The sequence below is a fragment of the Danio rerio genome, chromosome 20 (assembly GCF_049306965.1).
Source record: "Danio rerio strain Tuebingen ecotype United States chromosome 20, GRCz12tu, whole genome shotgun sequence".
NCBI lineage: Eukaryota > Metazoa > Chordata > Actinopteri > Cypriniformes > Danionidae > Danio > Danio rerio.
The window spans coordinates 31,600,677-31,626,866 of record NC_133195.1 but is presented as its reverse complement, the minus strand read 5'-3'; the positions used below and the strand labels follow the sequence as shown (position 1 = coordinate 31,626,866).

General features: G+C 35.9%; 3 protein-coding genes across 13 annotated transcripts in view; 2 read left to right on the top strand and 1 right to left on the bottom strand.

The window, feature by feature from the left end:
* susd6 (sushi domain containing 6) overlaps positions 1-4,193 on the top strand; it is a 45,952-nt gene extending 41,759 nt beyond the window's left edge. For 3 of the 4 annotated variants that reach the window (XM_068215389.1, XM_005160642.4, XM_005160641.5), the window contains exon 7: positions 655-4,193. In XM_068215389.1, coding sequence (XP_068071490.1) covers positions 655-680 — 26 coding nt within the window. In that variant the 3' untranslated portion in view covers positions 681-4,193. The remainder of the gene's footprint in view (positions 1-654) is intronic. The other variant, NM_001044755.1, reaches the window with a different exon arrangement.
* Positions 4,194-5,351: 1,158 nt separating this feature from the next.
* Positions 5,352-20,214, top strand: srsf5b (serine and arginine rich splicing factor 5b). 3 transcript variants are annotated; one of them, NM_001002610.1, is given in 8 exon segments: positions 5,382-5,434; positions 5,674-5,802; positions 6,960-7,030; positions 9,379-9,483; positions 11,839-11,908; positions 14,571-14,644; positions 14,754-14,861; positions 18,184-20,210. In NM_001002610.1, coding segments are annotated over 7 exon segments (858 nt in total). In that variant the 5' UTR covers positions 5,382-5,434; positions 5,674-5,676; the 3' UTR covers positions 18,488-20,210.
* The window catches only part of slc10a1 (solute carrier family 10 member 1), a 21,068-nt gene continuing 14,837 nt past the window's right edge, over positions 19,960-26,190 (bottom strand). For 3 of the 6 annotated variants that reach the window (XR_012395812.1, XR_012395813.1, XR_002456229.3), the window contains 4 exons: positions 25,622-25,826; positions 24,413-24,595; positions 24,115-24,314; positions 19,960-22,804 (listed from right to left, as the gene is read on the bottom strand). Coding sequence is in view for 3 of the 6 variants with exons in the window: in XM_073933348.1 (XP_073789449.1) it covers positions 22,743-22,804; positions 24,115-24,314; positions 24,417-24,595; positions 25,622-25,826 (646 nt within the window). In the remaining 3 variants the exon portion in view is untranslated. The remainder of the gene's footprint in view (positions 22,805-24,114; positions 24,315-24,412; positions 24,596-25,621; positions 25,827-26,190) is intronic. The other 3 variants (XM_073933348.1, XM_073933347.1, XM_685653.9) reach the window with 1 other exon arrangement.

Here is a 26,190-nt window from a genome sequence, read left to right as displayed (position 1 = left end):
TTGTATGATGTACTTTTCAATAAATAATTGTTTTATTTTCCATCAAAACAATCAAAATTTATATTATTTGCAATGGACCTTTTTTACATTTACGTGTTTCTCAGCAGCAGAAGTCGTCATAGTTTGGTAAACTTAGAGCTCAGTGAATGGAGAGGACTACAACGAATATTTTTTACAATCCTATTTGCTCAAATAATAAAAGAAAAACTCAACAATGGTGTTATCGAGACTTTCAAAAACAGGAAAAAAATTGTGTAAGGCTGATAACGGCAGCCAGAAGAGAGAACAATGTCATATTGACTGTCTGGCCCCCATAGACACTGCGTCAGAAACACCTTACATAAGCGGTAGTTTTTGGTAATTTGATGTGAAGATGATATAATACATATGTAAATACATGTGAATGAAAACATATAAATGTATATACATACGTTTTTTTTTTGTCTAAATTTACAGGATTTAAGATACTGATGACCGTTAAATGCATCATAAGTAAAAAGTGTCCATTAAACTCCCACTAATACATGCATTAAAGTCAGTATTTGTATGAGTTTATAATTTTTTATTAAAAAGTCATATCAAAATGAGCCACATGCCTTTGACACATTTCTCTTTTCACCGCTAACCTAAATTCTTTCTCCATTTTTCCTTCAGATATTCCATTGCTAAAGGAAGCCTGAGTCTGTGTGCATTCGCCCCTCTCTCTGTCATCGCTGGCCAGGACTATAAAACCCTTAAAAGCTTCTCACCAAACACTCGCCCTTCCCACAGCCACCTGAAATGCGACCCGTCAGCTGTCCCTCAGCCAACAAAATTGCCCGCCTTGGGGGTCTGCAAGCTATGGGGTCCAACAGCTCTCTACACCGGACGACCCTTTAAAGGGATGCGCAAATGCTCAAGTTTAACACGTTGCACCTTTTCTTGCAGGTGTGCTCATAATCAGTTGCACTCACAGGCTTACCTCGTCACGGCGAGGATTCGCTAATTACAAACGAATGCATTCAGATTACGTGATGGACGTCCGCTCCGTCAATGACTGTGACCTCTTGCGAAAGAGAGAGTTCAGCAAGGATTTGCTAAGTCAGGCCCTTTTCTCTTTGATGCTGCATGTTCTGTGCAATTTTTTTACATTTTCTTTTCTGTTTCTACACGCGCGTACACACAGGAGCACGGCATCAAAGCATGACACACGGCACCATCTCCACGCTTTGACCTTGTGCGAGACGCAGGGTTAAACCCATTTGCATTGTACTGCATTCAAATACATGCTTGCCTTTTTTTATTTGTCCAGATGTACCTGTGCTGTGCTCTGCGTGTGTGTATGTGTGTTTCTGATGCCTGTGTGACTGTGGCTGTTGTGATTCGAAGAGGGCTGAAGCATCACCTAGGCTTTTTTTGTCCCCAAAATAGGAAACCTTTTTGGATACCTCCATCTTTTTATAATTGAAATGTTATTTAAGTAGAATGGATGTTCCTCGTCTACATGTCTGTTCGTCTAAAGTGAGGGAGATAAACTTCTGAGATCAAGGAGAAATAGTTTGATCTTATTTCTTAATTTGAAAGCAAGTATGTCTCCCTCATGTTTATGTGTTGCACGCACAAGTAAAAAAAAAAGCAATTTTCTTTTTTTAATCACTTTTATGTTCATTTTCCAGAAGGACTTTGGTGGATTGCGGAGAAGGTCTATTGCTGAGCTGTACATTATGAGCTTTGACTAATACCATTTGTTTTATAATTTAAGGAAGTTTAATTCACTTTTAATTTGTGGAACTAAAATGAAACCACACATGTGGCGGATATTTTAAAGATCACTGTCAAGGATAGAAGCATCCTTCGCTTTTTTAGTTTTTTAGTGCCATCTGTTCTTGAGATGGTATTTGAAAAGAGAGTTAATCAGATATGCCATCAGAAATGGGTTGTACATTGTTTTAATGCACCGTGAATCAGATTTTGCACCATTTTGCATCTTTTGAAAAAGTTGAGCCGATTGGAATGTCATCACTTAATTGAATGGGTGTTATTAGTGGTTATCAGCTAATAGATATGGGCCAGTTGGGGCCTTCTGTGCTTACTGGTAGGCTCAGAAGTCTCTTATGATTAATCAGCGATATATCATATGACTGTAATTAATGAGAATCATTTATATTATTTATTAAATTTCCCATTAATTGTATTTAATTAACGTCTCCCCCATCCCTAAATCCTACCATCACAGTAATTTAAAAACAGATCTAGATCTGGAGTCTTCACTACTATTATAACTGATAAACCACAAGAATTATTTATGTTATTCTTAAAATTTCCCATTAAATTGCAGCACGGTGGCGCAGTAGGTAGCACGATCGCTTCACAGCAAGAAGGTCGCTGGTTCGAGCCCCAGCTGGGTCAGTTGGCATTTCTGTGTGGAGTTTGCATGTTCTCTCTGTGTTCATGTGGGTTTCCTCCAGGTGCTCTGGATTCCCCCACAGTCCAAAGACATGCGCTGTAGGTGAATTAAAATATTCTGTAGTGTATGTGAGTGTGTGCAAGAGTGTGTATGGGTGTTTCCCAGTGTTGGGTTGCGGCTGGACGGGCATCTGCTGTGTAAAACATCTGCTGGATAAGTTGGCGGTTCATTCCGCTGTGGCGATCTCTGATTAATAAAGGGACTAAGCCGAAAAGAAAATGAATGAATGTAATTTCCCATTAATTGTATTTTATTATCGCCTACCCCAACCCTAAACCCAACCGTTTCAGTAATGTAAAAACAGATCTTGATGTGGAGTCTTCTCTATATTAGTATAGCGGGTTAACCATGTGGATGGATAATAACAGCCTTCTGAGCCTACCAGTAGGTGTAGAAGGACCCTACTGGCCCAAATCTATCAGCTGATAACGCCTATTCAATTGAGTAAATCGGGTAAAAAGTTAGCTGTTGACTTGGAAAAATCTGGTGATTTAGGATTTATATTTGTGTTTGAGCAACAACGAATTCTACCAAATTAAAAATCCAAATGTCATTTTCAGCATTTGTTTTTTTTCAGAGAAGTAACCAGAAAATAATTTTTCAGACATATTTATATTAACGTCTCGACGTTTAAAGAGTTAAGAAGTCAATATTTGGTGCAATAAGCCTGGATTTTTAATCGAAACAAAAAAAAAAATAATTTGTTGTTCTGATTAACTCTCTTTTTTAAAATTACTATTTTTTTATTTGAACTTTTAAGAAAATCAGTCCAGGATACTTAAACCCATAACTAATAAATCCAATTAATCCACAAAAACTGAGATTTTATAAGAATTTAAATTATTTCTGTTTTAATTTCAAAACAGCTGCAGAAAATGGCCTTGTTCTTCACTCGTGATGTTCTTTTGGCAAACGTACATTTGAAAAACCAATGAATCTTTTGTTTAAGATGCTTTTTCTTCGTGTTTTACATCCTTGTCCATTGGACTTTGCCACTTCGTATGTATATTCCCTTGTGTTTGGTGCGAGATTCTGATGTTTATCATCATGCATCAAATATATATATATTTTGTGTGTCTGACTTTGGAGAGAGAGAGAGAGAGAGAGAGAGAGAGAGAGAGAGAGAGAGAGGGCAAATTTGCCTGTCTGCACATCCTCAGTTGAGTGTTCCTGGCTTGTTTCTGTATATTGATTTTTTTTTTTTTGGTTTTGTTCATGCAAACTGAAGGCAAGATATTACTGCTGCCTTAAAACTTGTACATTTCATACATTTCTCACTTTGTAATCATGTGTTTCTACCATCTCACTGGCTTTATGGTAATTTGTCTTCAGTTTCCTTATGGCCTTACTTTTTGTTTTCTATGCATAAACATTGTCTTGTTGATTTCCAGACGTAGGGTCTTACTCCTTTGGAGGATGTGACATAAGATTGTCTACACGTACTTCCTCAGATGCGTTTTTATTTTCCAGTGAACATGAAAGTTGTTTAGTTTAAAAAAAAAAGGATGCAAGTTTAAAAAAGGATATCCAGGATGTGTGTGAAACACTGTTGTACGGTGTTTTTTCTGCAAATGTAATTTAAGTTGACTCATCCACTCAGCTCCCCATCCCTCATTACACTTCTTTTGGTTTTCCTCTGTACATTGCTGTGGGTGTGAAAATAGTATTTTAATATTTGTATAAAGTTTAATTTAATTCTACAGTGTGTATATAACTATTTCTAATTAAAGCTTTCATTTGAAGTGCACATGTGGTTTGTGTATTTTGGTGTTCGTCAAGGGGTTATTTACTCTATAGACCATTTCAGTGTGGTCACGTCATTGGGCCATGAACATTTCCTGCTTGTTGTCAAACTATTTCATAACCGTAACAAGGGGCGATTCAATCATAATGTTAAAACTGCCATCATAACATTATTCATCAACATGTGACTCTTTTAGGTTATTGATAAGCTATGGCAATTAAAATGTTAAACAGGAAATACATTAGGACCATTGGTATTGTTTACATCCCTCAAAATGGTCTATAAATGCATTCAACCATCTATTAAATTGTTAAATTCCTTAATGTTGTGCGATGGCTCCATCTAGTGGTGGATCTTCGTATGAACGTTTTAGATGTAGCAACTACGAATCATTTCTGCTAGTCGATTCTTTTGAACAGTTTATTCACTGATAAAAGAACAATTCGCTGCAATGTATGCACATTGTTTTAACCTTTTTATCAAATAATAATCAAGTAAAAATAAAAGGTCCGACTCGTTTTCGCTAGTTGGTTCAGTTGAACAGTTTAATTAAAGAGCCGACTCAAACGAATCATAACTCTATTACCTGGATCTTGTATTTTCTAGAATCTTGTTTATTTGATCAATCTGGGTTATTATTTACACCAACTGAAGCTACTGAAACTAATTTGCAAAATAAATTGACGTTTTTGAGCAGTCAGAATCCGTTAAACTATTAAAATAATAGCTGATTCGTGAATTGTTGTTTGTTTTTTGTAAACCAGTTCAAGTGGTTTGAAGAACAGCTACGGTATTTACTTAGACTATATTAAATATTTTATGGTCAGAATAAAGATGTCGGTCATTGTTATTAAGTTAATAGACTAATAAACGAAACACTACACATTATTTTGTTTTATCCTTTATATGCTTTCAATTATAATAAGCACAGTAAAATTAAAGTCCCTTAAGTTGTAGCTATAATTTATTTTATGTATTCTATAGTCTTTGGTGATATTCACAGTTTAATACGAAGATACGTTAAGCCTCTGTCGCCAAGGCCATACATTTACATTGTGTGTACTTGGCAATAAAGCTGATTGTAGTGTGTCACAGTTGTTCTCATCTCGTCCTCTGTTCTGAACTGATCTCAGATCAGCGCTGAGCGTCGCTCTCCGCTCTACATTTATTGACTGACTCCATTTTGTGTGAGGAGCTGTTCGCACGCAGACACGACACATTCACAGGAGAACCATTAAACAGAGGTATGTTGCCTGAAATAAAATGTTCATCTGAGTTTAGAATTTAACGGGTGTGTTGTTAAATCAACTGTTTTGCTTTGTGATTCGTTATTTAACGAGCTCTGTTTGAATAACGTTATGGGTTGTGGTTCATAAAGGCCTCAAGCCTTCATTGATTCAGAAATGCGTCGGTGTTTGGCTCTTGCAGAATGTAAGTATCGTTATTTGATGACTGTTTTCATGCAATGGTCTTTGATTTAAAGAGGATGAGCGGTTGTCGTATTTTCATCGGTCGGTTAAACCCCTCTGCGCGGGAGAAGGACGTCGAGCGCTTCTTCAAGGGCTACGGGAGAATCAGAGACATCGACCTCAAACGAGGCTTCGGTTTTGTGGTAAGTTTGGAAAGCCTTATAGACATTTTCCTCAACATTATAATGAGCGTGCTATTGACATAAGAGCATGCAGTGGTATTGCATAGGAAGAAGCGTCTATTACTGGCCTAACCTCAGTTGGGTTACCTGATAGGCTGTTTCAAAACATGGTGTGCTGACTACATAGGCTGCGCTATGGGTACCTATTGTAATGGACAGCTTTTGTCTATTAAATCGATATGTTATAAAATCAGAGTGTTTTAAAACCATGCCCCTCATAAGCCAACAGTGGTTTTGTTATAATAAAGGTGTAGTTGCCGTCGTTGTTGGCACATTGATTACAATTTGTTTAATCACAATTTTCTACATATACCATGGTTAATACTTTAACTGTTTTCCAGTAGGTTTTTTTTGTCTAAATCTGAACTTAACTTGACAAACTGTATAAATATCAAGTTTGAATAAAAAAAAAAAAAAAGTAATCCTTAAAGAAGCTTAACATGAATGTTAGCTTGCCTTAGTTTAATTACAAAAAATATTTAGAAATGTATTTTTTTAGTGAAAAAGTGATTTTTTTTTTTGTCAGGGGCTTATTTAATTTAAAACTGTAAATGTATGCTTATTGTTATATATTTTCAAATACAATATCATTCAGATGTTCGGGAAAGTCATATTCTACTTTTAAGTTATATTTTTAAGTTATATTTCAGCATCTTTTAAATCAGACTTCAGCATCACATGATCTTAAATCAGTGATCTCTTTGATTAATGTATTTTGATTAATTGGCTACAAATTTATTTAATGAAAATAAAATGAAATGTTTGCAGAATAAATGTATACATTTCTTTTGAAACAATCTCAGTAACCCCAACTTTATAGACAGTAGTGTACACAATATAAAAATATATAAAGAATATTGAAGTCTTTTTTGTTCTAATAGCCAATTCACGCTAATAGCCTAGTGGTTAAGTGCGCCGACATATAGCACCATGGTGCTCACGGCGACCCAAGTTTGATTCCCGACTTGAGGTCCTTTGCCAATCTTTCCCCTTTTTCTGCTCCCCACACTTTCCTGTCTGTAACCTCCACTGTGCTATCCAAATTAAAGGTGAAAACTTCCTAAAATAATAAGAAAGATTAGGATCACATGTAAATGTCCTTTTCTTGTTTCCTGCAGGAATTTGATGATCCAAGAGATGCTGAAGATGCTGTTTATGAGCTTGATGGAAAAGAGCTCTGCAATGAGAGGTATGTTTTCCATCTGTGCCAATTTCACTACACCCTGTATTATCTCAGCAAAAAAAAGAGAAAATCTAAAGGCTTTGATGCACCAACATCTAAGAACTTGTGGCGACAAATGCTAACTGTGCTCTCGCCTCAAATGGACTGCATCTCAGCCAGAATGCACTCAAAGAAAAGGCAGACTGTAAGCTAGCATGTTCGACCTACGCAAAGAAATAACTGTACATTAGCAGGTATCAATAGACTGTATTCCTCATTCAAAAAAGTACTTGGAATGAGGACTGCAGAATATACAAAGCATAAACAAAGCAGAGCTCGCTTACCATTTTGAATATCAGTCATGCTCATCGCATTCTTCATTTCAGGCAGCTGATGCGGTCATAAAAATATTTGCTGATATGTCTCTGGACCACTTAAACACACCTATAAATTGCAAGTGTGTATTTGTGGAAAGTGTCAAAATTATAGCTTTTTATTTCATGGCCAAAATCAATATAATATTAAGTAAAGGTCATGTTGCACGAAGACATTTAGTAAATTTATTTTCATGTCACTCTTTATTTATTAAGCGCTTTTTAAAAACAACAAGTGCTTACCAAAGTGCTGTACACACATACACCATCTAAAACAAAGGACATATGCAACAGACAAAACTCTCATATGGTATTAAAAGCCAAAAAGTAAAAATGGGTTTTAGAATTAGATTTAAAAAGAGAAAGGGTTGTGGCCTGCCTAACATGAAGAGGAGAGTTTAGGGCAACCACTGCATAGGCACGGTCCATGGAACAGCCAAAAGTAGCTGATTAGCACATCTACGTACCCTTGATGGAGTGTACAATTAAATTATTGCAGACCGGTATTTTGGTATTTTGGCTAGTCTATTTAGGCATTTTAACACCAAAACTAAAATCTTAAAATGTATCCTAAACTAAACAGGGAGCCAGCATGGGTTTAATGTGTTCTCGTTTGCATGTCCCTGTCAGAAAACTAGCAGCAGCATTCTGCACTGTCTGCAGAGTCTTTAAAAGTCTTAAAACATCTTAAATCTCAAAGTCCAAATTTTAGGCCCTAAAGTCTTAGATTTACTGAAATATTGTGTTGTAGGTCTTAAATCTTTTCTAAACAGGTCTTAATTTTCCTTTGTTCATGTATTGCGACCCAGTCTGGCCAACAGCCATACAATCACCAACAATCCATCTCAATAAAACTTTTTATTTAAGGTATTTAACTCCTTTTTTTTTATTTTTTATTTTTTATACTTAATTGTATTTATCATAATAGTTTAATTAGTTTTCTTACAATAACATTTGTTTAAAAGTTATCAAAGTATTTCCTGCTGAGGACACCAACCTAGACAGATTAAAAAAAAAAAAAAAGTTTGGATACAAGTAGAATAGTAAGTAATATTTAAAATATTTTATTTTTTATTATTAGTGTAATATTGTTATATAAAATGCCTTAAATTATAATAAAATAATATTGGGCAAATAAAAATCCTTTCTATCTGGGCCATTTTAAAAATTCCTTAGCCTTTTATGAGTCTAAAATTTCATTCATAATGGTCTTAAAAATGTCTTAAGTCTTAAATTTAACTCTGTGAAACCTGCAGAAACCCTAGGACAAGTAAGGGAGGCATGGCTAATACCCACATAGAGGGCATTACAGTAATCTAGCTGAAAAAAAAAAAATATATATATATATACAATTCTTTCAAAGTTGTTAAAAGACAGAAAAGAAACTTAACTTTGGATAATTGCCTTAACTGGAAAAAAATAGCTTTAATTATTGAATAAATCTGTTTGTCCAGTTTGAAGTCACTATCAATAATAACACCCAGGTTCTTAAAGTTAAACTTAAACTAATATAAAAATATAAGTATATAAAATCATTAATTAGGCTGAGAACTGAACTTGTACATATTTAAAAGGTGAATTTCTCAATAATTAGATATTTTTTAAAATAGATTCCAGATTTTTGAAATAGCTGTGTCTTGACCATTATTGTCAAAACCTAACAAACTATAAATAACTAAATGGTTTCAGATTATGTATTAATCTCATATGATTCTGAAGTACTCCAGTTAGATGGTGTAAAATTAGAACAGTTTTTTTTCTTCTATGGCTTGCATCAGTTTAAATTTTATTACAGACTCACTTACTAAAGTTAACATCCGGTTAGAGTAGAGCACTAATGACCCCTATTGGCAAACTGCTAAAACCAATGGCCCGTTGTTGGCCGAACATCAACTGTGTATGTCATGGCTTGAAGGTGTTTAGGTTAAAAAAAGAGCTCTCTGAGTGAACTGATATATTAGGCAGACATGCATATGAGGGACCTTTTTTGTTTGTTTTCAGAGTGACCATTGAACATGCACGCGTTCGTCTGCGTGGAGGCCGAGGTCGTGGGGGTGGAGGACGTTTCCCTGCTCGGTATGGTCGAGGCTCTCAGGACAGCCGAAGGTGAGTGTCAGTCTTTAGGTAAACTTTCCTCATGGGTCTTTTTTGTTATTATTTATTGCAGACAAACCTTCTGTTATGTGTGAATACTTTACAGTTCAAAATAAGGATGCATGATGTTGGAAAAATCTAACATTGCAATTTCTTTATTCTGCGATTTACTTATTACAGTATGTATACAATATTCCTAGATGACAAATAACTATTTGGAAAGAATTTATAATTTTAGATTCACTGGAATTACTCTGTAAGGGAATATATCTGCATAAAAACATATATTTAAAAACAATCTACAATACTAGATGTATTCAATAAAGAAAAAGATACAAATTAAATGAACTACATTTTATTGTTTTTAGTTCATAGTCTTGATATAAACAATTAGATGAAATTAACTGTTAATCATTTTTCAAAGTTACAAATGGTCCAATTTCATATGCCTGAATGTTTTTAAAATCCTCATACAGTCTTGGGCCTCAAAAAACAATTGTTGTTGGGGTACAGGAACTGTAGGCTTGTTTTTGTGACTTAGTTCCTATAACTACTCTGTGCTAAAGCCACTGTTATTAAAACATCATCTTTTTTTATTCCAGCTGATGAACAGTTAAAATATTGGCAGTCATTATTGCAGAATCCTTCCTGATTTAAATAGCATTTAAAACAACAGATTATACCATTGTAGTGTGATTTATAATAAAATAATGTTATCACACATTGGTGTAGGTGATATTATAGTTATTGAGCAATTCCAATGTTATGAATGTGACATTTGCCGTAAAAACTCAAAATATAAATTCACAAAGAAAGTATACGTTAATATTATTTTGAAATATGTTTATATTTTATTATGAGTTGTAGGACCAGAAAATTATCAACCTGTAAACATGTTTTGTACTTTAAATGAAGAAAATAAACACGCGTTATGGATGTGAGAAAAAAAGTCTCAGATTTTACAGTATACAACACACTGTAGAAATTCTGTAAATTAAACTGCAAAAAATACTAATGCTAATCGAAAGGATAAGAGTTGCTCTGTATAGAAAAAAAAAGTTTGAAAACATTGACAGACATTTTTGAGGATTTCTTAAGTACTGTAAAATACTTGTTTACACAAAAAACATAGAAACAGTTTCTGTAATTTTTTTTCATGGCAAAGTTTACATTTGCATTAAAGTGCTCTCTAGTCACTTTTATAGATTTTGTGAAGTCTTAGACATTTCTAATGTTACCAATAATTGGCAAACAATTCTGAATAAATATATATTCACAACAAATACTAACTGTTTTCAACAATGCTGTTGATCGATTGTCTTGTTCCGAAACAGGGATTAAAATTGTTACATTGTTGCTCTTAGTTCTTGGTGCGATTCGCTTTCACACTTGAAAGTTTCTTAATGAACCAAAAGAGCTAAAAACAATTCACATGCAAGTAAACTCTCCTAACATTGGTCAGAATTTCACAGTTTGAGTCTCGGTCAGCTGTCATGCATCCTTATTTTAAATTATGACTTTGAGCAATAAGACATTAGAAGCGAAAAGCTACGCTTTAATTTTGAATGGTGACACCTACAGACATCACCAAATATCATATCATATCATATATCAATAAAAGTCAGAGGTAAGACTTTCTCAGACATATCAGTTGGCTTATGCATTATAGGCCTTTACATTATAGAGAGAAGTAACAGATAAACCAAGACTGTTGTTCTGTCAATTTTCTTAACAGATACACAGCTCTCGTTAATAGTTCAGTACGCTTTCACTTTCGAATTTTACATGAAACACACTTTTACCAGTAGGAATTACATCCATAGAGGCGACCCAGGCGGCGTCCGAGACATCCCTTCACCTAGGTCCTCACTTTCGTCCGCGACAAACCTACCGGTCCTCACTGTCATAGGCGCAATCACACCCCCGTCTCTCTTTCGTTTTGAGGGTGGCATGATCATAGTTTGCCTAGAGCACCAGTTTAGCTTGCGCCGGCCCTGCTTATAATTCTCTCTTCATATAGTCATATGTCTATTACATATCCATAATACACTGTGATAAAGCCTGGCTCAGATCGTATTGCTTTCTCACTACAATCGTTCCGCTCCTGAGTTCATTTCAACCGACCTCATTTAGGCGATCTCGGACCGATTGATTTGGCGTGGATCCAAGCACGATTACTGGGTTCACATATACCAAACGAACGGCGATAACAAGACAAGACAGGTTCCAAAACAAAAGTCTAGGTGTGAAAGCACCCTAAATCTGAAAGGTAAAGAATATTTGCCCAAATAGGCTTATTATTTTGTCTTAGTTTAGTCTTATTTTGTACATTAGTAATTAACTAACTTAAGACATTTCACTTGACAGGAACCCTCCGCCAATGCGCACAGAGAATCGCCTCATCGTGGAGAATTTATCATCAAGAGTGAGCTGGCAGGTGAGCATTCATTTATTCATTTCCTCTCAAGTTATGGCGAGCCAGATGTATTCCCAAACACTGCATATATTAACAAAGACAATAAGGATTCCTTCATATGTATAAGTGCATCATGTAGAGTTACAATTTCTAGCTTCTTTTAATGTTAATCAATGGCATTCTGAGATTACTCTCAAAAATTGAAGGTCATATGTTAACTACTTCCATAAGTGCTAGAGATCAGGAAACACTAAGGTTAAAGTCAATTTGCCTTTGTTTTAACCAATTGTTCACCCCTCTATTTACCAGCCTGACTGTTGTGTCGTATGGAAGAGCTCGCTAATGGTGGAGTTAAGCCCTACAGGGTCCCTCTCTCTGCTTAATCCACTCCCATTGAGTCCCACGACTAGTAGACTTCCGCCGATCGCATGAGAGGTCTCTGAGAGTGATGCCGTCTCGCTCTAGACGCAGCGGCCGCCGCTACAAAGCGCAGTTTGTGACGGTGCCGAGCTGAAAGAGAGAGACAGAGAGCGAATTCGAGAGAGAGAGGGGCAGAGAGAGCGAAAGAATGAGAGAAACAGAGCGAATCTCTGGCAAACACAGTCAATCGAGGGGTTCGGTAATTTGAGAGCCTTCGATCGGTGTATACTGCACTTTGGTGGTCCCACACACACGTGGCCGTGGATAAAATCTCCAGGTTATCACCCCAGCCCGATGGGTACGTTCCCAGGTATTAGTCTATAATCTCTTCCTCGCTGTTGACGCTCGGTGCCCTTGAGGGGACGGCACAAATAGGGTACGATTGATGGAAGGAAAGCCTGTGCTCTGCCACACTGTAATCACTTGTGTTTTGGTAAGAATGCATTTGCCATGTAAATGTACCTTTTACTAAATCTGGGGCCTTTTTATTACGAGCTTTTTAGTTCCTCTTTTAGTTTGGTGGTCCGAGAATGTCAAAGCGTTCCAAAAATCTCTCTGGTCAACATTGTTCCTTTGATTGATTTTGGCCCCATGAGACACAGAGGTCTTTGTGTTTGCACATTTCAGAAGCCTGGGTTACTTGCCAGGTTTGAATAGAGATCAGTTAGACCATGGAACGGGCTGATTTGTGCCTTCACAGCGCTCTGTCACATTGTGAATCAAAGGTGACTGCTTAGCTTCACTTTGAACAGTCCTTTCTGTCTAGGACCCTATGAGTTCTTTGATGGGAAAAACCAAGAATCCAGTCTTATAATGGGAGTTACTATAAAACTCACAGTTCAATTTGGATGAATACATGAAAATAATTGCTGTGCAGCTAATTAACTTGTAGAGCAACTTGTACTGCTGTCTGAATAGTAAATGGCAAAAAAAAATATTTTACTATTTTATTTGAGAAAAACTGTTGTCATAAATTTAGGAAACAAACCCCATGAAGAGATCTTGGATGACCCACTGTAACTGCACAGTTTAATACAGTTTTTAAAGTAATAATGTAAAATTAAATTAATGACATCTTTTTTTTTTTTTTTTAAACCAAAGTTTTCAGAAAAGCTTGTTAAAAAAAAAAAAAAAAAAAAAGGTTTAAAAGAATGTTCTAAAATTCAATTCTTAAAGGGCCGCAGCTCTGCCTTGTTTATCTCCAACCACCTCCAACTCACACCTGCTTAATAGTCTCTAGTTGATTAGTTGGATCCTTTGTGTTTGATTAGGGTTGAAGCAAAACTGGGCAGAGCTGCGGCCTTCCAGGAATCAAGTTTGAGATGTATGGGTTAAAAGAAATCACTATATTAATGTAGAATACTGCACTGAAATCGTATAGAATGTCCTCAAAGTACTTTTTAAAAACAAATTTTCATCCATGCTTTAATTTGAAAAGGTTTAAAACTGAATTTAAGGAAAAATAAATGTATCATAGTTTCTGATTACATGATTTCAGTTCTTTTGATATGTTTTTAGTTTATGATAAATACATTTAAACATTAAAATAGTCAAGAAAAAGATTAAAAACAACAACAGAAATATTCAAACTGACACAATTAGCCATGGCCCGGTATGAGATTGTGACGGTATGATAACCTTGGATAAAAATATCACGGTTTCAAGGTAACAAGGTTGTGATTACTGCTCTAAAATATTCTCTTTTTAGATGTCTGTGTAAAAACTTTTTTCCCACATTGAACCCAGTATATTTATTTAAAAAAACAGTTACAATATTTTGGAACAGTAGTTTTTGATGTGGAGGGTCCTTTTCTACTGGAGATACTGTTGCCTTTAAAAAAAAACCTAATAAAATAGTCACAAAATAAATAAATAAACATATATATATATATATATATATATATATATATATATATATATAAAAACTGTACATAAACAATAGGAACGGTATAACAGAAAATTCTTTCGGTTTTAAAACCTTGACTTTTCCAATGTCCCATGCTTATACACAATGTAATTTGAGAGACAATTAAACACATTTTATTAGGCGCAACTAAATATTCCACTATTTGGGCTGTGCATTATTATTATTTTTTTCAGTTTGATTTGAATGTTTTATGTGTAGCGTACTGTACTTGGTCCAGGGTTGAGCTTGAGCTGAGATGTTCTCGGACCCCAACTTTCATTGTTCATCAACTTTGATACTTCATAGTAAGTGTAAAAATGATCATCTAACTCCAGAATGCTGATGTGCTGTGTGTAGGATTTAAAGGATTTCATGAGACAAGCTGGAGAGGTTACTTTTGCAGATGCCCATCGGCCAAATCTGAATGAAGGGTGAGTTGGGTGTTTTCTTTCCTGTTGGTTTCACAGTGGCTTGTTTGCTGAATATACAATAAAGCATACTACTATTGCTGTTTTATTGAAAATATCTATCTTTCTGCAGCGTGGTTGAATTTGCTTCTCATAGTGATCTGAAAAATGCCCTGGAGAAGCTGTCTGGGAAGGAGATCAATGGAAGGAAAATCAAACTTGTTGAGGCGTCCAGGAAAAAGTGAGTTATTAAAGTTCTCAAATTTAAGATTTTTTTGCAATCAGTAAAAACATTTATGTTAAAATCATTAATTCATTGAACAACTTATGCATCAAATGATCATGGAAGTCGATTCAAATCAATGTTTCAAAAAATATTAAGAAGCACAATTGTTTTGTGATATTTAGGGATGGGTACCTGTTCTGCTAGCAGTACTGGTGAATTATTGCTGAATAAACATTACTTACAGTAGCATAATTTAACTGACCAACCTTTTGTAATTTACGATATTTTATATTTATCTGCACAGGAGCATAAAGTATAAAAGCCTTCAGTTCTCGGTTGTGCGCACGCACTCAGCGGTGGCTCGTGCTAAGCGCACACACATAGCTCGCGACATAGACACATAGCGTGCACACACACAGCTCATAAGCTTGCGGGCCGCCTAGCCACTAACGTTAACATTACATCATCCACGTCGTTATGCCAGCAGTCAATCACCTAAATGTGTATAACATTTAATAGTTAAATGAACACACACATTCGGTTACAATGAAAACATTATTTTCTGCAGTAGCCTAAATAAATTTGAACATTTAAAAATGCTATTACATCAGCTGTATTTACACATATATCATATGAATAGCCTTATAATAAACTATGCATAAGAAATTATAAAAAACAGATTATTTTTACATTGCAAGATGCTCCAAAACTGTTTAAACACAATTAACTATCAAACACTTTTAAAGGGCCATGAAACCCCCTCGTTTCAGCAGGGTGTTTTCACACCTCTACTTTGGAAAAAGCCAGAAAAGTGGGCGTGTCCAGCTCTGTTTAGGGGGGAGTGTCGGAGGAAGAAAAGAGGCACGGTGTGGGAGTGTCTATTTGGGCACGCGACTGTGTTTACATGGGCATCTGTAGTCAAATTATTTGCCAAATTATTAAATGGTGGACTTTAACTGTCTTTCATTCAGAGAATTCATTCATGTCCCTTGCGACAAACGAGATATTTAATTCGAGGAGCTGCTGTAAGCGTGTATTTTTCATGCAATGTTTGATACCGCACGGTGAATGAGAGAAAAAAACTCTGCATTTCCCGGAAACTTAGATGCACACGGCAGGTAGCTTCAGAAAGCCGCGTGGGTTATTCCGGTCACAAAATGCGGTAAAAATCCTACACGAGGTTAAAGTTTGGTTGTAGTGCTAACATGTTTACACTCTGTGCAATAGTTAGTTCGATACGAACAAACTGAATAAACAAAGAGCACTGGTCGCTCACTTACCAAATCTGTAGAGACAGGACAATCACCAGCAACTAGAGCCGCGTCTTTATTAAGAGGAGACTAAAGCGAATCCGGATCTCAGCGTTTGCAGATGAGAACAGCTCTCAGGTAAACAATAATCCTCCTTAGACACGTAAGTTGTTGTTGCCGAGCGTCGCGTACACTGTTAATCCACACGTGAGTCTGAGCTCTCACAGAGAGAAAATGAAAACAAAACTTAACTGCAGCAAACTATAAAAGCAACACTTCACGCTTGTTCTGTCAACACAACATGACGTCTCTGTCGTCTAAACACTATGACAGTAATAAATTTTAATGAAGTTGCACAATAGAGCGCGCTGATTGGTTTGAACCAAGCTTTACTCATGCATTAATGCAACACACTGTAAAACGTAATAAGACACAGACGTCCAGTCTGCACGCTGGAGCACAACGCTATTATGTCATGACCGTGACGCAGCTTCAAAAATTTGTTTCAAACCGGAAGTACGAATTTGCTTGAAATAACGCAAAAACAACCAATTTACACGTTTTAGTGAAATATAGGTGTCCTAATAGTGTTTTTAGCAGTGTGGGACACATATACGACTGTCAACAGCTCAAAATGTGTTTTGGTGTTTTGTGACCCTTTATGTGTCATGAATATGATCTAATTTATCTGCATTTTGCAACTCAAAGAGTCTATTGTCAACTGCAGGGAGCACAATAAAAGGCAAAGAAAAACCAGTAAAAGCAAACATTTTTCTCCAGAAGAATGGTTAAAAACTGAGAGTCATTTTCCTTCAAACTATTTTACATTCTTTTAAAGGAAAAAATATTTATTTGTTTTACAATTCATTTGTTTTATTGTACATTAAAACATAATAATAAATAAAATAATGTTGTTCTGTTCAATTTGTTTTTGTTTTTTCATAAAAAAACACTACAGAAAGTACCGATATGAGAACCGTTAAAGTATCGAACTGATAAGTGGTATCGATAAAAGTAGTAATAACGTTAAAACCTTAACAATACCCATCCCTAGTTGTAAAACATGCTAATTATTTATCTTTCTGTTAATGCAAACAGATGCCACAATGGTGCATACGTGCAAAACTACAAAAATGTCTGTGTGCAGAGCCCAGAATAAGCTTAGAATATCATTAAGTTTGATGAACTGACCATGTTTAAGGCATTTTGATTCAAAAGTTAGGCTGATACAACTTTAAAATGTGTGTAAATATGTTCAGATGTTTTTTAGAGGATTAAGTTATTGTTCATGGATTTACCATAAAACACTTGGTATTTAATAATTTTCTTCATCAAATTCATACTTTTATTTTATGATTATCACTCAGGCGCATGTGGTCCACTAGATTGGACATTGCTGTAACTGTCTTTTTTTTTTGTTTGATTTTTTTTTTTTCTTGCCCTAAACAAAAACAGAAACATTTAAGAATTTTGGGCAGAGAAAATTTCATTAATAAATGCATCAGAGGATAGTAGTTCTAAAAACAATGTTCATAATATTTGGGTTCTTTTATTGTATTTTTATCAAATAAATGCAGCTGTGGAGCATTTAAATGTAGCATGAACATAAATCATGAGATGTCAATTGAATTCAGAAATGTTTAAAACTGAATTGAAATTATAGATTGGTTTTTCCCTTTCTTGTAAAGAAAAGAACCTTTATTGTCATTGTAGTTCTACAACGAAATTTGTTTGGTAACTCACAGAGACCAGCAGCAATAGAAAAAGAGAAAAAAAAAACAAACAATAGACATAATACTAAAATATGCTCTCTATCGTGCTTCTATAGAAATTTAGTAAGAGCTGGGTTGGTACTTTTGTTTTCTTGAGTTTTCTTAAGAAGAAAAGTCTCTGAGCTTTCTTCACTAAGTGAGTGGTGTTACTAAGTGAGTGGTGGTCCATGTGAGATCTTTTGTCAGATGTAGGCCTAGGAATTTGATGTTATTTACCCTCTCAACTTCCTCGCCATTTATGTGGAGGGGGGTTGGTGGTGTCCTCTTTGCTCTTTTGTAGTCTACAACGATCTCTTTTGTTTGTCTCTCTTGTAGATCCAGATCTCGCTCTCGCTCGAACAGCTCATCCCGTTCTCGTTCCCGAGGCCGCTCTGCTTCCCGCTCCCGAAGCCGTTCTCGTTCTCACAGCCCTAAATCCCACAACCGCTCCAGAAGTCGCTCCCGTTCAGCCAGCGCTTCTCCTGTGCGGCCCAAAGAAGCTCCTCGTCCTGAATCAGCATCTCCTCCAGCCTCAGCACAGCATCCACCTCGTTCTCGCTCACGATCCCGCTCCCGCTCTCGTTCCCGTTCTCGCTCCCGATCCCGCTCCCGCTCCCCATCCACTGACAGCCGCCATTGAGTCTGAGGCTGAGGACGTCCCATCACAGCAATATGTCCTGTCTTCTGGTCAGTTTAGGTCCTAGAAAAGGGGGGACTGATTCTCTCCATGCCAGGAGTTTTACAACAAAGGCTCTGATGGTAAATGAAGGGTATTTGACAGGAGAGTTGCTTTAAATCAGGACTATACAGCTGTATTTGTTTTGTTTTTGTTTCTTTTTTTAATGGGTTTTCTCACCCACAAATGAAAATTTACGCTCGTTTTACTCTGCCTCAAAGGAATTTTCCAATTTTTTGGGAAATATGCTAATTTTACAAGTCACCTAAAGTTTAAGCAGTTGAGTTTTGCCATTTTTTTTAATCCATTCAGCCGATTTCCAAGTCTGGCTGGAACACCTTTTAGCTTAGCATAAATCATTGAATCAGATTAGACCGTTAGCGTCTTGCTTCAAAAATTCAAAAGAGCTTTTATAATTGTCCTTTTTAAATCATGACAGCTGCTATTTTCTAGTCCAATATGACTAGAAACTTTACTCTCGTTCCAGAGCCAAGCTTTAAATAGGAAAATTATCAAAGGTGTTTTTAAATTTGAGCAAGATGCTAATGGTCTAATCCAATTCAATGATTTATGCTAAGCTAAGCTAAAAGTGCTCCCACCAGACTTGGAAATCGGCTGAATGGAGTTTAAACTCAACTGTTTGACTCTAGGAGTGTTATAGAATGAGCCTACTTTCCTTACAGTGGTTCCAATAGATTTGAGTTTTGTTTTTCCGTTGAACAAATGAAATATTTTGAAGAATGGTGGAAAGCTGTTGGCATCTGTAGTACATACTATTAAAGTCAATGGCCAATAGTTTCAAATTATTCTTTACAAATGTGTGTGTGTTCAGCAGAAAATAAACTCAAACAGGGTTGAAACTTGAGGGTGAGTAATTTATGGCTTGACTTTGATTTTTGGGAGAATTTTACTTTTAGGTTCATGTCTGAAGTGCGTAGAATTGTGATTTTTGAGGTTTGTTTAAGGTTGAGATTCTGTAATTGTATAAATACATTTATGGACAAGTCAGTAAGATGGTTTTCAGTTACTTTGACCATGATTATTGCAAAGTATTATGAGAAGAAAGGCATTTACCAACTCCCAAAGTTTTATGGTTACAAATTCCAAGATCAAGCAAAGCAAGTAGTCTTGTCATTTCAGATCTAAATAATAAAATCAATGTCTTGAGTTCCTGATACTTTGCAGGTCATTCTGATACACTAATCTTTAAATAACTGTTTATTTTTGTTACGTGATTGATTGATTGGTTGATTACATGTGCAGATTGTATGTAACGTGGATGCTTAAATTATAATTGAAGTTAAAGATTTGAGTTTCCTCCACAGTGCATGAATAAAGAAATCTTGTTCTCCATTAGTGAACCCCCTATCATACTAGCCTGTTCATATGTGCTTAATAACTCATTGTGTGTACACATTTTAGTGTGGTATTATTCATTCTTTTTTTTTATGGGATTGTTTTGGGGGGGTAGTTCTTCTATTTACACAACCGAATGAGATTTTGATATGGCTTTGATATGTATTACTTCAGGTTCTGTCTGGATATGTTTTGATGCATGTTCTTCATTTATTTGAATATGAATCACCTTTCTGTACCATGATGGAAATATTATATAAGAAAATGCTTTTGAACATTTATAAGGTTTGTGTAGCACTGTAAAAATAATAAAAACAAAAGTTCCTCGAAAGCCATGTAATGGAGTTAATTGTTTATTTGAAAACTCATTTCATATTACATTATGTAAAAAAAAAAAAAAAGTGTTAACGCTACAGTACACATTTTTTAACAAGAAGGAATTCAACTTTGTTTTAATAACTGTTTTGAAAATTTAGGCAAATGGCTATAGATGCATTAGTTGTTTTATGGCTTAAGTACAGTATATTGAAGGTATTATGAAATGCCTATAGTGACATTCAAATGAAGTTTCTTTTGTGTAGTTGTACAATTACAATTGGACAGTAATAAGTTGAAAGTAGTTCAACCAAAAACATTTCTGACTAAACATTCATTGATAATTAAACACTCCAAACATTTCAGGATTATTCAATTCCAAGTCTTGAAAATGATGTTTGTGAGGAGGATTGTCCGGAGGAGAAATGGTCGTTCCCAACTGAGCCTGATTTCTCAAGTTTTTTTCCTTCACTTTTGGCAATTGGTGAAGTTTCTTCTTTGCCGCTGGCTTGGTTGGTTAGGAACTTGTGGATTGTGCATTGATAGATTTGCTCTTCAGTGTTTGGACTTTCAGCAGTGAAATTTCAACCACTGAACTGAACTAAACTCTGAAAACTGAACTGACACGCTTTCAATTCATTAGAATTTCTGCCTTGACTCAATCTTCATTGTAAAAGCGAGTCAGTCTTCTAGCCAAAGATTTTTTGGATGTATGCATTTTCTCCATTTAATAAATTGAATGGAGATTAATTAAAGGTCCAAAATTCATATTTGGAGATGTTTAAAATCCACACAACCCTAGCTGACTAATAAGGGCTCTTTATAGCAAAGCAAGGAGTCATTTTATACTTTATAATTCTAAACGTGAGTATTTAAAATAAAAATAATCTGTCAATAGGTAGGTAGGTTGTCTTAGGTCTTACACAACAGGTCAGAAATGTCACTGCATGGATTTATGGGCTTTCCGTTCCCTTTTTAAAGACCCTGCAGATTCCTGTAGTGCTAATCAGTGTTGTCCTGTTTATCCTACAGTAATGATCACATCGCATTCTCAAATCAGGGCCACATGTAGAAAATGTTACCATAAAGACTCACTTAAAAAGATAAAGATGAAGTTGTATAAGCCAGGTTATCAATTTATGTGGAGATAAATGATTTCTCATGACATAAAAAAAAGTTATGCCAATTTTGTGCATTTCCAAAATGTTTTCTACCATCAGGTGGCTAAACCATGCTGGCAATAAAGTAGCTTTTGCCTCACTTTAAATAGGCTGTTGCTGCCCGTCCTCCTTTTTCAGAAGAAATTGGAGCCTTTTCAGTCTGTACCTTGGTAGCTTTGCGGACAAATATATGGCTTTGATTTCTTAATTAAATGAATATATGTGGCATTTTAGTACTTAATCATAAATGTTTATTATACTGTTAAACGTTTAAAAAACCTTGACGGTTTAATTTCCTGCAACTGTCAAATACAAATAAGATTACTGAAAGCACACCAAAACACACAGGCTCACATAATGTTGCTTGTGTACAGTATATGAAGGCACAAAATTGCAGAAATCACATGTATATCAGTACATTAGTTATGTGAATCGGCTTCTCTTGGATGTGCAGACAACACATTACTACCTCAGCTTTTGTCTGCAATTACCTGAATTCTGTATATTATTAAGTACATTTCAAGAAGAAAACATGTGACATCTTTTATTGCTAAACTCCCTTTTTTGTGTTTTGAAAAAAAAAAAAAAGATCTTTTTCACATTTCAAAGGTATCAAAAGGGGATAGTACACCCCAAAAAAATTAACATTTCCTGACCATTCATTCTCCTTCGGCTTAGTCCCTTTATTAATCAGGGGTCACCACAGCAGAACTTATCCAGCATATGATTTACACAGCAGATGGCCTTCCAGCTGCAACCCAGTACTGGGAAACACCCACACACCCTCTTTCACACACATACACTATGGGCAATTTAGTTTATTCAGTTCACCACCTCGGCTGGGTCAGTTGGCATTTCTGTGTGGAGTTTGCATGTTCTGCCCGTGTTCGCGTGGGTTTCCTCCGGGTGTTCTGGTTTCCCCCACAGTCCAAAGACATGTGCTATAGGTGAATTGAATAAACTAAATTGTCCATAGTGTATGTGTGTGAATGAGAGTGTATGGATGTTTCCTATCCATGGGAAAGGGCATCCGCTGCGTAAAACATATGCTGGATAAGTTGGTGGTTCATTCCACTGTGGCGACTCCTGATTAATTATTGGACAAATCCAATAGAAAATGAATGAATGAATAAACAGCTTTTTAAAATGAGTTTCATGTAAGATTGGAGGACAGTACTGATGATAAAATTAGCTACATTTATTGCTATTAGAACAATTTCGAATAAAAAACAACAACAAAAACAACATCAGCATCAGTATTGACCGTTCAGCTCCATACTAGTTAATGTTTCCCTCACTCTCTCTGCTCTTTACTAAAGATTGCAATAATCAATTCACCTTGCGCTCATGCCTGTCTGTGGTGTTTTTTTCACTGTGACCTTCAGATGTCATTGCTGGGGCTCATTCGTCACTTCAGCTGCTCTTTCTACTGTTCTGTAGGCTTGTGTTCCTGCAAAAGAAAAGAGAAAACTATAAATAAATAAGTATAAATATATAAGACTTCAAATTATATATGTTGCTTCCAAAGTGGGGGTCGTGAGACAATGAGCGTGGGTCACTTAGTGATATCTTATAGTCTTATATAATTAAACTATTAGAATTGCCTTATTTAATCCTTAACCTACAGAAGACAAAATAGTATTTAATGGTTACATTAAAACAACAACATGTAAATTAAAAGCCATCAGCCTTTCAAGAAGATTTTGATCATTGTTTTGACTACTGTAGTTCATATTGGTGTGTGTGTGTGTGTGCGCATGTTGTGTTCAATGTTTGTATGTTTATAAACACCTTCGAGGAAAGTGGGGGTCGCCAGACACTAATTTTTATTTTGGGGGTCGCGGGCCTAAAAGTGTGGGAACCCCTGTATTATATCATCATCACCATATTATTGTCACGATTACCAGTGATCGTCTCTCATAAGGATTTCACTAACAATAACCATGGACATTCACTTTGCAGAGTCTTGTTATCTGTCACAGTGACATTACAACGCGGTTTCCTCTGTCAGCCTTTGCTGTGTTTTTGATCCTTTGCCTTTCTTACTTGTTTAATTCTGTTTGCTGCCTGCCTCTGCCCATCTGCCTGTTATTTGACTATGATTCTGGATTGTCTGCATATATCTGTTAGCACCTGAATTGACCCTTGCTTGCCTGACTAAGAATAAACCTGCACGTGGATCCAAACTTCTGTTGTTGGTGTCACTCCCTGTGGTTACAATTATCAATTACAATCCCGTTTAGGTGGTTAGGTAAGTGGATTGTACCATTTTTAATCATCTACGACTTTTTCCGCTTGTTAAGAGTGACGTCATACGAAGTGACTTCCGGGTCCAAGCGCTCTATCAAACTATGGCGAAACAAATGAAATGGTAATAATACACGTTTACAAAGCGATTGTAAAACTTTCGAAAATCACGATCACAATATATATATATATATATTCATACCTAATATCCGATGGCCAAAAAGTGACTATCCTTTTTTAAAATAGTTTAAATTTTGGTGTTTGTGATGCAGCAAGAGCAGATGCTGATGTGTACACTATGATTTTATAGAAAATTCACGTTAAAGTGTGATATGACTAAAAAGGGGCCATAAATTAATATTTTCTCAATTCAAATAAGTAGCGGCTTGGACCCTAAACTTTATTCCATACGTCACCAAAACGTCATGACTTAACAAGCGGATTAACTTTCCTATACCAGAAATGTATTTCTAGTTCAAGGTTACTGCATTCGGTCTATATTCAGTTTATAACCTTTTTGAGATGGCCTCAGTTTCTGATGGCATCTGAACAGGAATATAAAGATCAGCGCCTCGACAATCTGGAACACAATGTAGATGACTGGAAAGAAGTACAGCCGACCAATGATCTCAGCGGGAAAGGCCACCTTCAGGATTGTGGTACAAAGCTGGATGTTTTGACAACCGACCTCCATAGACACAGTCCGTCTGCAACTGAGGATGCAAGAGCACAAATGCTTTAAAAAAAGAGTCTTGTGGATTATAGTTAGACCCATTACAGGTTGTGTCAGAATTCCATGCGGTGGACATACATACGGTTCATTCATCCTAAACAGTGCGGACAGGATATATCCAAATATGTATCCAGTCAACGGCATCAATGCAGCAGTGGCTACAAGTTGAGATGACAGTACTTTGAAAATCTGTCCTCCATCAGCCACACCAGCAAGTACGCCAATCACAATGCAAGAGATCAGCATGAGCGTCAATCCAGCCTATATAAAACAGAAAAAATAGCAGAGAATATGCTTGCATTTACTTACAATTGCAATACTTTATCAAGTATTTCAGCAGCCAGAGGTTCTGTTGTGTGCAATACCTCAATTTGCATGTTCAAGCAGTATACCAAAATCCTTAGAGATCCCATTGTAATTGACCTATTGCCTGCAGTTTGATTGACAGGCAGCAAATCAGGAAGCAGATATTCTGTAACCCCAACCCCCTCCCCATCAATAACCGCCATTTTGTCCAACATGTGTCATAGTACATTAAAAATGTAAATTAAAAAGTAAATAATGTGGGCGCAGAAATGTAAAACATGAATGAATTGTTAATTTTTGCAGTATTGCATCATCCTGTTTCATCTAGCTCCTGTTTAAAACAATTTTAGCATGCTCAAAGACTAGTGTGACCATGGTTTAAGGATGCAGGATGTGCCTTGTTGCCTTAAAAACTCCGCTTTCAACTTTTATGAACAAAATATTGAATCATTCACACAATTGATTTGTTCAAAAATGCTGATTCATTGTAAATGTATAGAGGAAAGTTAATCAAATCCATTCACCTCATAGGAAAACAGGAACGATACTAGCATCCACACCCATGTACAATATTTATTCAATGCAATGTTGAATTGTATTCTAAGCATATACTTCTGCTCAATGGTCTTTAAACCTTAACTCTTTTAAGCAGGGTGAATACCTGACTAGCTATTACAACAATTCCAGCAATATTGTTTCTCTATGTCAATATATTTGTTGTGTGAACTTGTATGATTCATTCATTTATTTTATTTTCAGCTTAGTCCCTTTATAAATCTGGGGTCGCCACAGCGGAATGAACCGCCACAAATGTGATTATTATATTGGAATTATGTCTAGATGTAACTTCAAGCATAGCACACATTTATGGTCCGTTCTGCAGACTTTTACCTGGGAAATCTAATCATTTTAAATTAGGATCCAAACAATACATGGCAATAATACATTCATTTATTATGTCATGCATAAATTATGACCCACCTGGGTGATGATCTTAGAATACTGGGGCACTCGGTAGTTGAGTAGGATTCCAATTCCACAGGGCACCAGGATCAAAATAAGAGAGAAAATGATTCCAGTGAAGGGAACAAAATCCACCAGGTTTGAGAAACCCCAGCTGTACAGGTAGAGCAAGAGGGGCATCATGGCCAACGCCAGGACTGTGGAACAAGCGGTCATCACAATACTGGGAGAAAGAGAGAGAGAAAATACTCAAATAAGAGAGTATGTGCTTTCACTCTGATGACTTGCTCAAAACAACATATAAATCCACTATTAAAAATAAAGTTTTTTTACAGCATTGCCATAGAAGAACCATTTTGGTTTTCTAGAAAACAACAATAAAAAAACAACAACAACAATGAATGAACATTAGAAAGCCGACTTGCTTATTCTGAAGAAAGTTTAAAACGTGTGAACTGAAGAACCACTGTAAAACCTCTTGGAATGTTTCACGAGTGTTCATGAAACCATCAATGCCAGCAAAGAACCTTTATTGTGTAGTATTTAGTGTGATATAATATATGTAGTTTTAACAAATCAGATACAAA